At 35.6% G+C, this 13,171-nt stretch overlaps 1 protein-coding gene across 3 annotated transcripts; it reads right to left on the bottom strand.

Moving 5' to 3' along the window:
• Nucleotides 1-494: 494 nt before the first annotated feature.
• LOC132285136 (ABC transporter G family member 32-like) lies at nucleotides 495-12,562 on the bottom strand. Of its 3 annotated transcripts, none has more exons than XM_059787301.1 (25): nucleotides 12,181-12,562; nucleotides 11,269-11,389; nucleotides 11,090-11,178; nucleotides 10,923-11,007; nucleotides 10,276-10,435; nucleotides 10,076-10,152; nucleotides 9,182-9,235; nucleotides 8,650-8,740; nucleotides 8,250-8,551; nucleotides 7,885-8,163; nucleotides 7,236-7,552; nucleotides 6,969-7,129; nucleotides 6,788-6,891; nucleotides 5,837-5,996; nucleotides 5,364-5,483; nucleotides 5,178-5,275; nucleotides 4,760-5,092; nucleotides 4,396-4,686; nucleotides 3,462-3,545; nucleotides 3,223-3,356; nucleotides 2,910-3,137; nucleotides 2,357-2,528; nucleotides 2,002-2,256; nucleotides 1,562-1,870; nucleotides 495-708 (listed from the first exon to the last, which is right to left on the bottom strand). In XM_059787301.1, the coding sequence occupies exons 1-24, from the start codon at nucleotides 12,453-12,455 to the stop codon at nucleotides 1,598-1,600; spliced, it is 4,263 nt and encodes a 1,420-aa protein (XP_059643284.1). In that variant the 5' UTR covers nucleotides 12,456-12,562; the 3' UTR covers nucleotides 495-708; nucleotides 1,562-1,597. The 3 variants fall into 3 exon arrangements, with proteins under 3 accessions (XP_059643284.1, XP_059643285.1, XP_059643286.1); XM_059787302.1 differs by having other exon boundaries at nucleotides 5,178-5,272; XM_059787303.1 differs by lacking the exons at nucleotides 11,090-11,178; nucleotides 11,269-11,389; nucleotides 12,181-12,562 and having other exon boundaries at nucleotides 10,276-10,428; nucleotides 10,923-11,006.
• Between the last annotated feature and the right edge of the window lie 609 nt (nucleotides 12,563-13,171).

The raw sequence follows: 13,171 nt of genomic DNA, 5'->3' as shown, positions 1-13,171 counted from the left end.
TATTATCTATATCAATGGACAATGACATAAATATTGACCCATCTGGTTTCATGGTTTATCAATAGTGTTATTAGGAATTCCTCTCCTTCGTTATAGTGCATTGAATCATGATTCATCTAAATCAAGCTTTTCTTTGGCTTTCCATTTGGTAACACTGAAATTGAAGAATAAGTTTATGGCCATTGATTTTTATGAGAATAGGCTGCATGTCTTTTTTATTTTTTATTTTTTGGAAGGTTTTTTTATTTTTTTATTCTTACTAATAGATAGGCTCGTTGCATATCTGTTATACAATTTAATTCCTTGAGGCTGTGTTCGGCTGCATGGAATTAAATTTTAATTCAGTTTTCTGAGTTGCTCTTCCTAATTCACCAATTTCAATTTTAAACTCCATTCTGTGCAACCGAGCACAGCCTTGAAGAAAATTAATTCAATTCCACATATTCGTGGGCTTTAAGAGGGACAGAATACAACTTATAAGAGTAGAATGGTAATTGCTATAAAAACCAATTACATATATATTTAATTTATCATATACATTGTAGTTCAATGTGTAAAACAAAATCAAGTCCTTTAATGTTAAGTGGAACTCTACTATATATTCCAATCGACCCTTGTTTGGTCTGGCAGTTCAGTTGATGATGCTCTCAGGATTGAGCTCAAATTCCTTCCTTCTAAGATATAAACCATAAATTCTTAGTCACAGAGCTGCATATAAACCACAACATTCATCAGCATTGTGATAGAGAATTCTCTATCCCGAACGAAATAGGATTAAATTAACAACAAAAAAAAAAAGAGAAAACTGTGTAAATTTGAGTAGCACCATCATATGCAGCATATGAAAAGGATTTCATTTTGCAAAAAAGTAACAAAACAGAAAAATTTACACTTTTTTGTTCTCTTATAACAAGGCTAGTAAGTGCACCACAAAGAAACCGCGATTCTCATGACAGTTCAGGAAAAATAGAAGTGTGAAAATGTTTGAAAAGAATTCTGAGGCAGTGTTTGTTCCAATTTAGTATGATTTTTTTTAAAAAAAGGGACCGTTACTGCTGTTAGATGAGAGGTTTCGGGTGTTCTAGTTCAAGTACTTGAACAAATACACATGATTACCAAGGGATTAAGGCTTCATTGAATTGAATTTTGTAAAATAATAGCACGACGTGGATGAGAGGTAGAAACAAGTCTGTTTCCTAGAACATAGCACCCTGAAGTATTGATACGAAGCCCTCTCCTCGATTTGCAGGATGACGAAAAGATTGATCTTCTTGTGATGCAGACAGCAAAGGTGTTGTGAGTTGTATCAGAAAGGTATTGTGAGTTTCTAAGACCATTTGTGTTTCTATAATCTAGTTTTTCACTAAAGCTGGAGTGAGACAAAGTCTTTCCTCAGTCCTTTAAATATGGAGTTAAATTGTGTGTGACAGACATCGATAAAGTGGTTTGCAAATCAAATTCTAGTATGAGAATTTAGCAAAGCAATGCAATGACAAAACAGGGAAAGAAAAAGAAAAAAAAAAGAGCTATAGATCGAATCAACAGAACTACAAGTGGTTACCGTATATTGAGCCGAACAAAGTTACATTCCTCATCTTCATCTCCTCTGGAAGTTAAAGGATTTGATTGCAAAAGCAAAAGTCACTGCAAAGAGCAAACAGAAGCCAACCACTACAATGCTAGCAATGCCCAGCAAATCATGCCTGTATCCAAACTGGTCCTCGAGTAACTGTTTAATTGGCATTGTCTGGACTCCATCTGCAAGCTTTATTGATTCATCAATGTCTCCGTATTGGGATGATAGAAGGCCATACAAACTCCAGGCAATTGGATTCGCCCAATAATACCATCTCCACCATATCGGGATTCTCTGAAGAAGTGAAAAGACAAATCAATTATGAGAAGAAACATAGAAAATAGCTGCATTGGGCAAAAAGTGCAATAAATGTTCAATTTCATGCATTATCTGACAGAAGGAGCAATCAATTATCAGTGCGTTACCATGCGAGGAATCATGAATCCACTGAAAAGGTTCCACATCATATAAAATGGTGCGCCAAGGATTGCAGCGACATTATGATTGGGCGTAACAGCAATTGTCATCATTCCAAAGAAGGTGAAGTACAATAAGGTGAAAAACATGAAGTACAAGTAGTAAATGAACTTCAAAAGGCTGCACTCGAAAGAGGCCATGAAGTAGAAGATAGCGCTGTAAATAACTGACTGTACAAACACATAAGGGAACTCAATAGTAACCTGCAGAAAATATTTAAGCAATATTAGAGTGCGCACCATTTGGAGACCAACAATTTCTGCGAAAATATCGAAAGAAAATGAAAATGGCAACAAGGCAGACCTGTGCAAATGCAAATGGTAGAGCAGAATACATCCCCGCTGCTCTTTCTCGATACGAAACAGACCTTTCAACATAAACCACGGGTTGCACAGAAGTGGCATTTGTGATTCCAATGAAAAGGACTGCTGCATACATGGATCCCATAGCATTAAAAATATCTTGCTGAGTTTCCCTGTAAAAACAAGGGTGACCAATATAAGTGAAACTGTGAGTAATCAAAATTTTCCTCTAGATGAATCTCAACAAGTCCAAATGGTATAATATTTGGATAAATAAATGTAATAATCCCTTTGAGGCATTTTTCGTCTTTTGTTAAGTGCTAACCATCATGTTGCCATGACGTGAGAGCGCATTTAGATAATTAGAACCATGTCAAAATCAATCCAACCCCTGGATGCACCATTAATGTCATACCTACTGAAGGACTACTTATTTCAAAAGTTTGAAGAAACTTATATATATTGAAAAAATTATATGCAATGATGATAGGTATACATCATATATCAGGAAATTATGACAATAAACGAAAGAGTTGAGAATTCCATTAAGAGACCTTTTAGAACCAAATCTCCAGCATATCGTTCCAAACATCAATGATATGATAACTGTGTAGAAAAAGCGTACAGCAGTGTATTGCGGGTTCCGCCAGTAAGACAGGTTTTGCTTCCAAAGAGATGCTAGAAACTGGTAAAAGAATGGTTGAGAATATCTGGACGGAAAGCTTAGATCATTTGAATCCCTACTCGGTTTGCTTAAATTTTCAACAAGTTCTTCATTTTTCCTGAAACAGCAATCAGTTACATAAGAACAAGAGAAGTCTAGGTGAAATAGTGATTCCTCTGCAGAAGATGATAAGAGACACATACTGAAACAGACTTGATCTACGATAAACATCTGCAAAATCCACACCAAGTCGAATTTCCTCTGCAGAAGAAGTGACCTCAAGGATCCAGGCAGCAGGATTATAGCCAGGTTTGATCTTCAGGACTCCTTGAACTGCCTAGAAAAACAAAAACATAAATTAAGATGTTGAGGACATTCTAAACTCATTTTTGACGTAGTGGTCCAATAAGATGCATTTGTAACTAATTTAGCTTCAATTTACCTCAAAAAATCGAATAATCTTGTTAGACCTGGTGCCCAATGGACCGGCGTAAATGAGTTGCCCCCCTCGTTTCATGAGTAGAAGCTGTGATAAGGATAACAATCAGGTGTCATGATGATGGCTAACCATGTGAACATTTCATGTAGAAGAAGATTTAAAAGAAATATCTACAATTGTATTTCCCTGTGTAACAGGCATGACATGAACTCAAGATTGCAATGTGAATTAAAAATGCCAGACAATGGTTTATGGCTTGCTTGTGCAAGTCATAATGCACCAACATGCTTTCCCACACTGTAATACTGAAACCAAATTAAGTCGAGGATAAGACTTCATATAAGCATAAACCAAGGACAGAGCACACTGAACGTGCAGAAATATGTGCGTGCATGCATACATGTACAGAGCATGAAAACATTTACTTCAAAGGATCCTTATGTTTAAGCAATACTTGGATTCTCAAACTAATGATGAATTCCCTCTTCAGTTAACTCTGTTTCTTAGAGTGTCAGCCAAATTTAGCGAATATCCAACTTCCAGTCTTTTGACTTATTCCAGCTTCATTGACATTTTCATGAACTTCTAAAACATACTTGGATTGAATCTTATTTAGATGCCCTTTTTAAAATTTAAAAAAAAAATTGAAATATTTGAACAATCTATTATGGATCTTTTGTCCAAACATTGAGTCAAAATAGCCATATTACTTAAAGCAAAGTTTCCTTCAGCGTGAATTAGGGACCAAGTTTGAATCTAGAAAATTGCAACTATTCATATTTCTGAGTTTGAATCTAGAAATGTTCAACTATTCATATTTCTGAGTTTGAATCTAGAAATGTTCAACTATTCATGTTGCTGAGTATTCTAAACTATCTTCATGAGAGAACAAAGACTTGCTACAAAAGATAACTACCAAGGAGTAAGAGAGGAAAACCTCATCAAAGGATTCAAAAATGTCAATGCTTGGCTGATGGATCGTGCAAACAATTGTCCGTCCAGTGTCAACAATATTCCTCACAGTTCTCATTACAATGGCAGCAGCCCTGGCATCCAGTCCTGAAGTGGGTTCATCCATGAACACGATAGAAGGATTAGCAACAAGTTCAACAGCAATCGTCAACCTTTTTCTTTGCTCTGTGGATAACCCATCAATCCCTGGTAGACCAACTAAAGCTCTACTTAATGGAGTGAGCTCAACAAGTTCCATTACCTCGTTCACAAATGCCTGCAAAACAATATATGATGGTTAATCTATGATCCAATTGCCGAATGCTGAAAGAACAATTGCCAGTAGTTACCTTTTGTGTTTCCAAGTTGACATTAGATGGTAATCGAAGCCAGGCAGAGAATAGAAGTGATTCATGGACAGTCAAACAAGGGGAATGAATATCATTCTGCTCGCAATAGCCAGAAACCCTAGCAAAAATTTCTTGCTTTTTTGGATATCCAGAAATATGTATGCTCCCTTCAATTATTCCTCCAGTTTTTCTACCAGCGAGAACATCCATGAGAGTAGTTTTACCAGCACCACTTACACCAATCAATGCAGTAAGCACACCTGGCCTAAATGCTCCAGTAACATTGACCAATAACTGCAACCTGTTTTCTAATATACCTTGTTGCTTCAGTTCCTGAAGCAAAATATGGTTAATAATAAAGAATTTATCAACAAAATAAGAAAATATATTGTACCCGAGACAAAAGATATTGATATACCAGGGGCACGTCAACATAATAATTGATGTTGCTGAAAGACATGGAAAGAGGTTCAAATGGAAGAACCATGCCTTTTTGCTTTTTCATGTCTCTTCCTGCTATGTGATAAAATAATATAATATTTAATTTTTTTTTGTTGAAATCGGAAACCACAAGAAGGTTGAAATAGTACGCTTTTAAACGAACCAGTAAATGAATGTGAATGTTCCAGAAATTCGCTTAGCTGAATAATGGCAGAACTATTCCTTCTCTTGTCCTTCTCTCGGAGTTGTTCTTTAGAAACAATAGCTTGTTGTTTGCCAAGGGCTGTATAGATAGAAAACAATATGTTTTAAATTGGCTCCTTATAATAATCAATAAGCTCTTTCAATTAGAATGGTATATCGTTAAGAAGTTGAGAATTTCAATCGGTACTTTGGAAAAATAGTTCCTGGAAAAGGTTCCAGAAAACTCCCATGGCTTAAAGATGTGCCACTATTAGTATTAAAACAAACACATTATAGAACTAAAATTTAATGCGGAGGTCTGCTGGTATAATCATGCTGAGCTTGCTCGTCAATAATGCAAGCCACTGAAAATGTAGAAGTAAGAAGCTGCTATGCTACCCATTCTAACAAGGAAAAACACTCATAAAAGATGTTCCAAGAGATGCAGCTTACGGTTGAGGAATGTCAAAAAGAGCGCGCAGAGGACATTGAACAAAACTGTATAACCAAGCAATGCACCAAGTCCAATCCAATACCAATAACTCTCTGGAAATAAACTTCGGGCCTTCAGTAACATCTCACCCAAATATAAACTGGTGTTGTTCCCAGCTTTCTACAAGTCATATAACAGAAAAGAATTATTGAAGAAAAAAGACAAACATATTGAGTTCCAATTCATTGAAACATCTTAGAAATTCATTGAAACCAGCAACAATTGAATTACAGCCTTTATTGAACATAATTGCTTCTATAGCGCAGTCAAACTTGCTCATAATGGCTAGATGACTGAGCTCAAGCGTAACTTTTGAATTCAGTTGTTAAAGAAACAAAGGTTGATGGTCATTTGGTTTAGTTTGAATAAGTTCATGAACTGGCATAAGAAAATGAGTCAATATGTGTATTTTCAAACACCTTATCAAATTATAAAACTTAAACTGCCAACTATACATTACATCAAAGCTCCTAGCCAAATTCAATCAATTTAAATTAGCTCATTTAGTGTCAAAGAGGTAATGCATCCTGGAAGGGAACATTTTAACTGAAGTTATCCATCAGAAAAGAGAAGGAACTGATGCTAAAAGCCTGAGAACATGAGACCTAATGTATCGTCACAAACTCTGTGAATTTCAGGAATGGTATAGTGTGCTGCTTTACTGAAGTGACTCCACGAAGAACCATATAGCAATCTCAACACACAATTCATTAATATTTTTTATGATATAGAAAACATCATCTTCTTTTGGATGAAATCTCCCTAGACTTTATTCAATTTGCATATCCATAAAGAATGTACTAATCTATAACAGTTTAAAGAGAACAAAAAATATAAAGTCAAATACTGTAGATAGAGTAATCTTTGATGGAAAAGATCCATAGAAATATTCAACCATAAAATCACATTACCTTGTCCCAAGAATGCCCAAGAAACTCATTTACAGAAGCAGCATTTTGAGCATACATCAAAGGGGAAAACCAGTAACCCCAGATCCACCAACGCGGAATGCTCTCTGTCACAGTAAGAATGTTAAGTGCACAAAATGAGGGAAGCTAATAGGTAAACTATGAGAAAAGCTTTAAGATTGACCTCTTGAAACAATAAATCCTCCAAGAGCCATGACTACCAACAAAGCAAAAGAGCCAAAAGTGTTGGCAACTATCAAATTTCGGCCTAAGGATGCCATCGTACGGAAAAGAGCTATAGACATCTGGTGCAGAAAAAAATACAACAAGAACTGCCGAAGGCATCTGCATAATTACCATGTAAGACAAATGAATTCAATTCAATTCAACTCCAAAGGAAAATAGTATTTTTAAAATCCTGAGATTCTTCTTTGTAAAAGAAAATTCTTACCTAGTTATTTGAGGATCGAACCCAACCACATAGTATGTAACTGCCACCCAGATACCAGATTCCACAAGTGAAGATGGAATACTCAAAATCCATGAAGGAAGTGTATAAACCCAACATGGATAAAAGCGCAAGTCCCTGTGCTTGTAAAGAACAGGAAGCTTGGCTATCAACATTGGAACCTCCATAAAGCCATTAAAAAGAATCATAACCATAGCAAAGTAGAGTGCACCAAGATAAATTCCTCCATCTTCTAATGTATTATGATGCATCGTTGTTCGGAAAAATACAGTCATCATGATCAGAATAATAAAAAGAAGCTGCAAAATGCAACACACTGCTCTTATGTTAGCATTTATGACCAAACTTATTGTAACAAAATATTTCTCTTTTTAGCTGATCGAGCACCACCCACCAAAACAGCGGAAATGGACTTATACAAGTTGATTTGCGAGACATAATGGGGAACAATTCTTTTGACTTAGCCGGATTTAACTCCGTTGACCAGTGACAACTCAATTTTTAACCAAGGTATGCCATTTTACAACTAAGCAAAGATTCCAACTGCAGTAAGTTTTGCTTGAAAATTTCTCTCTCTAAAAAGTAAGCATGGGCTGTTGTGGAAGTTGATGAAGCTGCACAAAAACCTTACCTGTATAAATTTGAAAATATAGACAAATGAATTGCGCTTTATCAGTAGCATCTGCCAGGAAAAACCAATTTTGAGAAGCTCTGATCTCTTTACACCATAAGTGGAAGTTGACAGAGCTGCTGGATGACTATATCGTCTATCAAAAGGACATGACATCTCCTTGGACAAAGAACTACCAACCCAGAATGACTTAAAATCTTCTGCAAACCTCGCCACAGGTACATACTGGTAATTAAAATCAGAGAACCAGTACTGCTCTTGATCTTTTTCTGATATAACCTGTGTTCAAACATTAAATAGGAAAGGGAAAAAGTAAGATTATGATTTGGTAAAACAAAAAGTCCAGGGCCCAACCATATACATACTTCTTGCAAAAAATCAGCCACATTTTTCCTATCTGGACAACGAAATCCCATAGACGCAAAGAATTCAAGAGCAGCCTCACGGGGTCCCTGATATACAATCTGCCCTTCACACAAAAGAATAATATCATCAAAAAGCTCATAAGTCTCAGGATCTGGTTGCAACAGAGAGACGACAGTGGTCCCATCAAGAGCATGGTTTGCATGCTTAAGATACTTGATAATTTGATGGGTAGTTGAACTATCAAGGCCAGTTGATATCTCATCCATGAACAGCACTCTAGATGCACCCACTAGTAATTCACCTGTCACATACATGAGCCCATGTGAGAATTCAAGCCACATATTTCCACAACAATGGACAAGTAAGACGGTAAAGATTAAAGGTATGCAGAGTAGTTACCAGTAGTAAGCCGCTTTTTTTGGCCCCCAGAGATCCCTTTGAGCATTTCATCTCCCACCAATGTGTCCGCACAAATGTCCAGTCCTAAAATCTTTGTAAATATTTCAGGAGGATTTCAAAATGTGTAATTTTTTTCTTAGTCGCATAAATGTCCATTCCACAATAGAATACACCAACCATATGTGCAGATAAGTTTACGATTATGATGAAATAAAAGAATTGCTTTCGGGTATATAATAACAATCAAGAAAGAATACAAGATGATGTGAGCTAATTTTACGTGGATAACATTTATATGAAATAGTAGGAATGAGGAAGACTGAGATTTCCATAGTTAACAGTTTTCTTTTCTTGGTTAAAATTACCAAAAGCTCATTTGGAAGAGAATCAAGATACAATAACCAAAGCCTACAATTGCAAGCTCAATAATATAATCAATACATGGAAAGATTGTGCCAGCGTAGGCCTTGCAATGCAAAAACATTATTTGCCATAACTAAATAAAAAGAATATACATCATTCAATAACGTACCTTCATAATGTACTCTACAACAAGATTTGTCTTCTGATCTCCCAATACTAATGCCTACAAAGAATAAAACAATGCTTGTATAAATACAGATATGAGCTCTTTACACAGAAACATAAACAGAAGGTAAAAGAGAACTCCCATAGTAACTAACACAGGGTAAACTGCAAAAAAATTCCCCTAAACTTTTATTTTAATACAAAGTACTCCCCCTTATCTAGGAATTACGTATATGGATAGGGGAAACAAGTATGACGGTACGGACACTGCAATGCGACAAATCTAAAAAGAGGACACAGATACGGTAGGAATACATCAAAAAATAATACTGCAATATATTATTATATAATAATTTTTGCTCATTTTATCCACATTATCATGAATGAAATCACTAATTTGGAGCTTAGAGCTAGATGGATGTTGTTTTTGCTTTCTAAACTTTATTTTTACTTTTCTAATTAACCCAAAATATTTTTAAAAATTGCATTGGAATTTCAATCTTCTTAGAAAAATAATTACAAAACTACTCCGTCCTGTCCTAAAAATGTTCTTGGCATGTCCCAACCATGTCCATTGCTTGTCCAACCAGGAAAAATAATTCAAATTTTTAGAAAAACTTGAAAATACCCCCTGACGTGTGATGGCGGTTAAAAACTAAGACAAAGTGTTTTATATTACACAATTACAATTATTCCCTATTTTCTTACCAAAATGTAATTTTTCATATTTTTAGTTTAACTTCTTCTATTTTCACTTCCATAATTTTTTCCATTTAACGATTAGGAGGTTACTTGCTAACTTTTGAAAATTTGGAGAGTTATTTTTTATGATAGGCGAGCAATATATGAAAGTGTGAAAGTTCAGGGGGTCTTTTTCACAGTTTACCCTAACTCATACCTTGATAAATACGTCAAGATCTTCCTCAGGTTTCATCCTAGCAGCCTTCTCTCTTCTTAAAAGTTCCAAAAGCATATCTATGTCAAGTGTTCATGATTCCATGCAATGATTGAAACCAAAAAAAAAAAATTCAAATCAGAAGGATGTATACATACATTAAAGATGCACAAAAATAGACTTACTGGAAGTCTGGAACTTACCACGCTTAAATCCGAAACCTTGACAACGCCCTGAGAACTCAATTGTTTCTCTGACTGTCATCTCAGCCATATGACAATCCTGCTGGCCAACATATGCGGAAGTCCTTTGGGGACTAATCTCCTTTAGATCATGTCCATTGTATGAGATTTTCCCTGACATCTTTAAAGTAACTCAATTAACAAAATCTTCAAAGGGAAAACTATCACAATGTTCCCTCGAAATTAATCACAGGTAGCTCGCTGGGGCAACAATAATCAATTTTCAAATCGGAGAAAGATATGACAACCCGTTACACAAACAAGGCTATTGGACACATACAGTCTACCTATGACAGAGTTATCAATATCCTTTATGAAGTATTCCTTGTGCCAACATGTTAATTGTGACAAAGGTGACATGTTCAGGTGATCCACATCATAATATAGCAGAAACATATCAGATACTTTGTCACCGTTTTGTATGACTTTGCTTTTGGGTCTACAGATCAGGTTCAAAGTCAAGCACCCACAACTTGTTAAAGAATTGAGGTTTAGAGACTCCCCAAACCAAACTTGTCCACATTTTCACCAAGTAATGTTCAATGCACGAATTTAACAATAAGAAATACTTCCCATAAAATTAAAAATAAAATAAGAAGGCTGGATACCTGCAGACTGGGTCCAAGTCTCCCAGCAAGCGCCAAAAGCAATGTCGTCTTCCCTGAGCTTGGAGGACCCAAGAGCAAAGTCAATCTACAAAAACAACCATATTCCATCGGGTTAAGAAAAATGACATATAAAATCAACAATCAGTATATTGAAGTATAAACACTACCTGGAAGGCCTAATAATACCGCTGATGTTATTTAAAATTGACAATTTCTTTCTTCTGCCAGGAAAAATCCTCAATGGCCTCAAGAAAGCCTTTTCCAAATATTTCCACGAAGCAATCTAGTCAGACTTTCATACGATTTAATGAAACTGTAGATGGATCACAGTTAAGCAAAAGCTTACCTCAGTCATGTTAAAAATGAAATTGGGAATAGTGGGCAATGCTCTACTTCCAACATGAACAAAGGCATCCACCCTCAGGTCCCGAAATCGAACCTCAACTTTCGGAAACTCCAAATCAACACTACAATATCCAAAAGGAAATGCATGGGGAAACACACATAAATAGGACCCAAAAAAAAAAAAAAAAAAAAAAAAGAAAAAAAAAAAAAAGAAAAAGAAGAAGAAGAAGAAGAAAACATAAATGATGAAAGAACTGTAAACAAGGACTTCAAAGAGCAAAAACAGAAGACAGGCCAACTGTCTTACTACAAGAAATGGTTATCAAAAGAAACCGGACATGCAATAGTCTTTAGTTTTGAATTCGAATACCAATTACAATAAGGAAACATGCTCCCTAATAGAATACAATGTAAGTCCAACATCTTGGCCAAAACCTTTCTTCATTTCCTCCTAAAAAAAATAAAAATTCCCTGTAAAAAGAACTTCAGAATAAAAAAGTACTGTACCGTATAACCATTGTAAAATCCTGATTATTATGAAATTCAAAATAAAAACTGACCCTGCAACTCCTAGCCTGGTGATAAATTGACTTGATGAATTAATTAATAACACGGACAAATAATGCACCAGAACATCATTAATGAGATATACTATCATGACCATGCCTTTTGCAACCAACTAAAATCAAGTGATAATGATTACTCGAGCCTCTCACCTTCCCTTTATGGGAGGAGAGGTTATCTCATTGGGCTAATGGGGAATTGCTGACTTTCTCGTTTCCCCCTCTATTTTCTCAGCGACCAAACAGAAAATTATGAATGGATGAAAAGCCAAAGTCCAATTTGTTAACAAATAACAATCACCCAATAATCAGAAATTCTCTAAACTAAGAGCAACAGTGATTGAACTTACGCATTGAATCTTTGTCTCACTCTATTGAAAAACAGCTCTGTATCTTGATTAACCGCATTAACCAACTGATCCAAGACGAGCTTTTGCTCTTGATCTTTGAGCTCACCAACATCGATCACCGATAACTCTCCGGCAATGTTGCGAAAGAAGGCCGTCCGGGCTTGAACGTAGGTCGGAGACCTCTGCATTACCGTCCACCGGAGGGCTTCCTCCTCGTCGTCATCGGCTCTGTTTACGGCTTTTTCTGAGAACATATTTTCTGAGGAATTCCACATTTAGATGGGAAATCTCTAATGAGAGAAACGAAACCCTATATTGAATGATAGTGGGCGAATTTGGGGGTTTTAAAGAAGGGTTTGATGGATTGATGAGTGAACAAATAGGAAGTACTGTGGGATGGGTGGTAATGTTGGATGTGTCCATCCAACAACTTTGCAGGCTCATAGTGGTTGTTGAATTAATTGGCGCTCTCTCTCTCTCTCTCTCTCTCTCTCTCTCTCTCTCTATAGATACATACTTTCTCTCTCTAGATTTCTTGTTCATGGATTGGGAATTTACTTGGTTTACTCAGAGGATCAGTGTGATGGTGGTGTGTGAGACTGAGAGAGACTAGTAAGAAGTTGGTGAGACTTTAGTGAAGAGAATGATTTGGGTTTTTCAAAGGTAGTTAAAACGGTTGGGAAAAATAAAAATAAAAAAAGTAACTTTTTTTTTTTTCTCTCTTTTTTAATTATTGCTTATTTATTTATTTTGATGGAGGATTGCTAATTGCTAGGGTTTCTTTGGTTGCTTTTACTTATAACCTACTTTTGAAATTTCTGGGAAAAAAAAAAAAAAAAAAAATGAAAGTAATGTTAGAAACATACCTTTTACTTTTAATTTTAATTTTAATTCTAATTTAAATTTAAATATTTTTAAAGTGAGATCAATCACCACATATGATCTAAATTCGTGTATTTGTGATTTGGTGAATTGAAAATACACTAACTTC

Source organism: Cornus florida, unplaced genomic scaffold, assembly GCF_030987335.1.
Source record: "Cornus florida cultivar Cherokee Brave unplaced genomic scaffold, ASM3098733v1 CherokeeBrave_3.0.0_Hap2_Chr11, whole genome shotgun sequence".
In the NCBI taxonomy this organism is placed as follows: Eukaryota; Viridiplantae; Streptophyta; class Magnoliopsida; order Cornales; family Cornaceae; genus Cornus; species Cornus florida.
This window is presented reverse-complemented; position numbering and strand designations above follow the sequence as displayed.

Excerpts from the sequence above, each read along its gene's own strand:
- LOC132285136 (XM_059787301.1), bottom strand. The coding sequence starts at position 12,455 with ATGTGGAATTCCTCAGAAAATATGTTCTCAGAAAAAGCCGTAAACAGA. Across the intron at positions 5,997-6,787 it reads TTGGGCATTCTTGGGACAAG|AAAGCTGGGAACAACACCAG; the intron begins GTAATGTGATTT and ends TATGACTTGTAG. Across the intron at positions 3,138-3,222 it reads CGTAGATCAAGTCTGTTTCA|GAAAAATGAAGAACTTGTTG; the intron begins GTATGTGTCTCT and ends TTGCTGTTTCAG.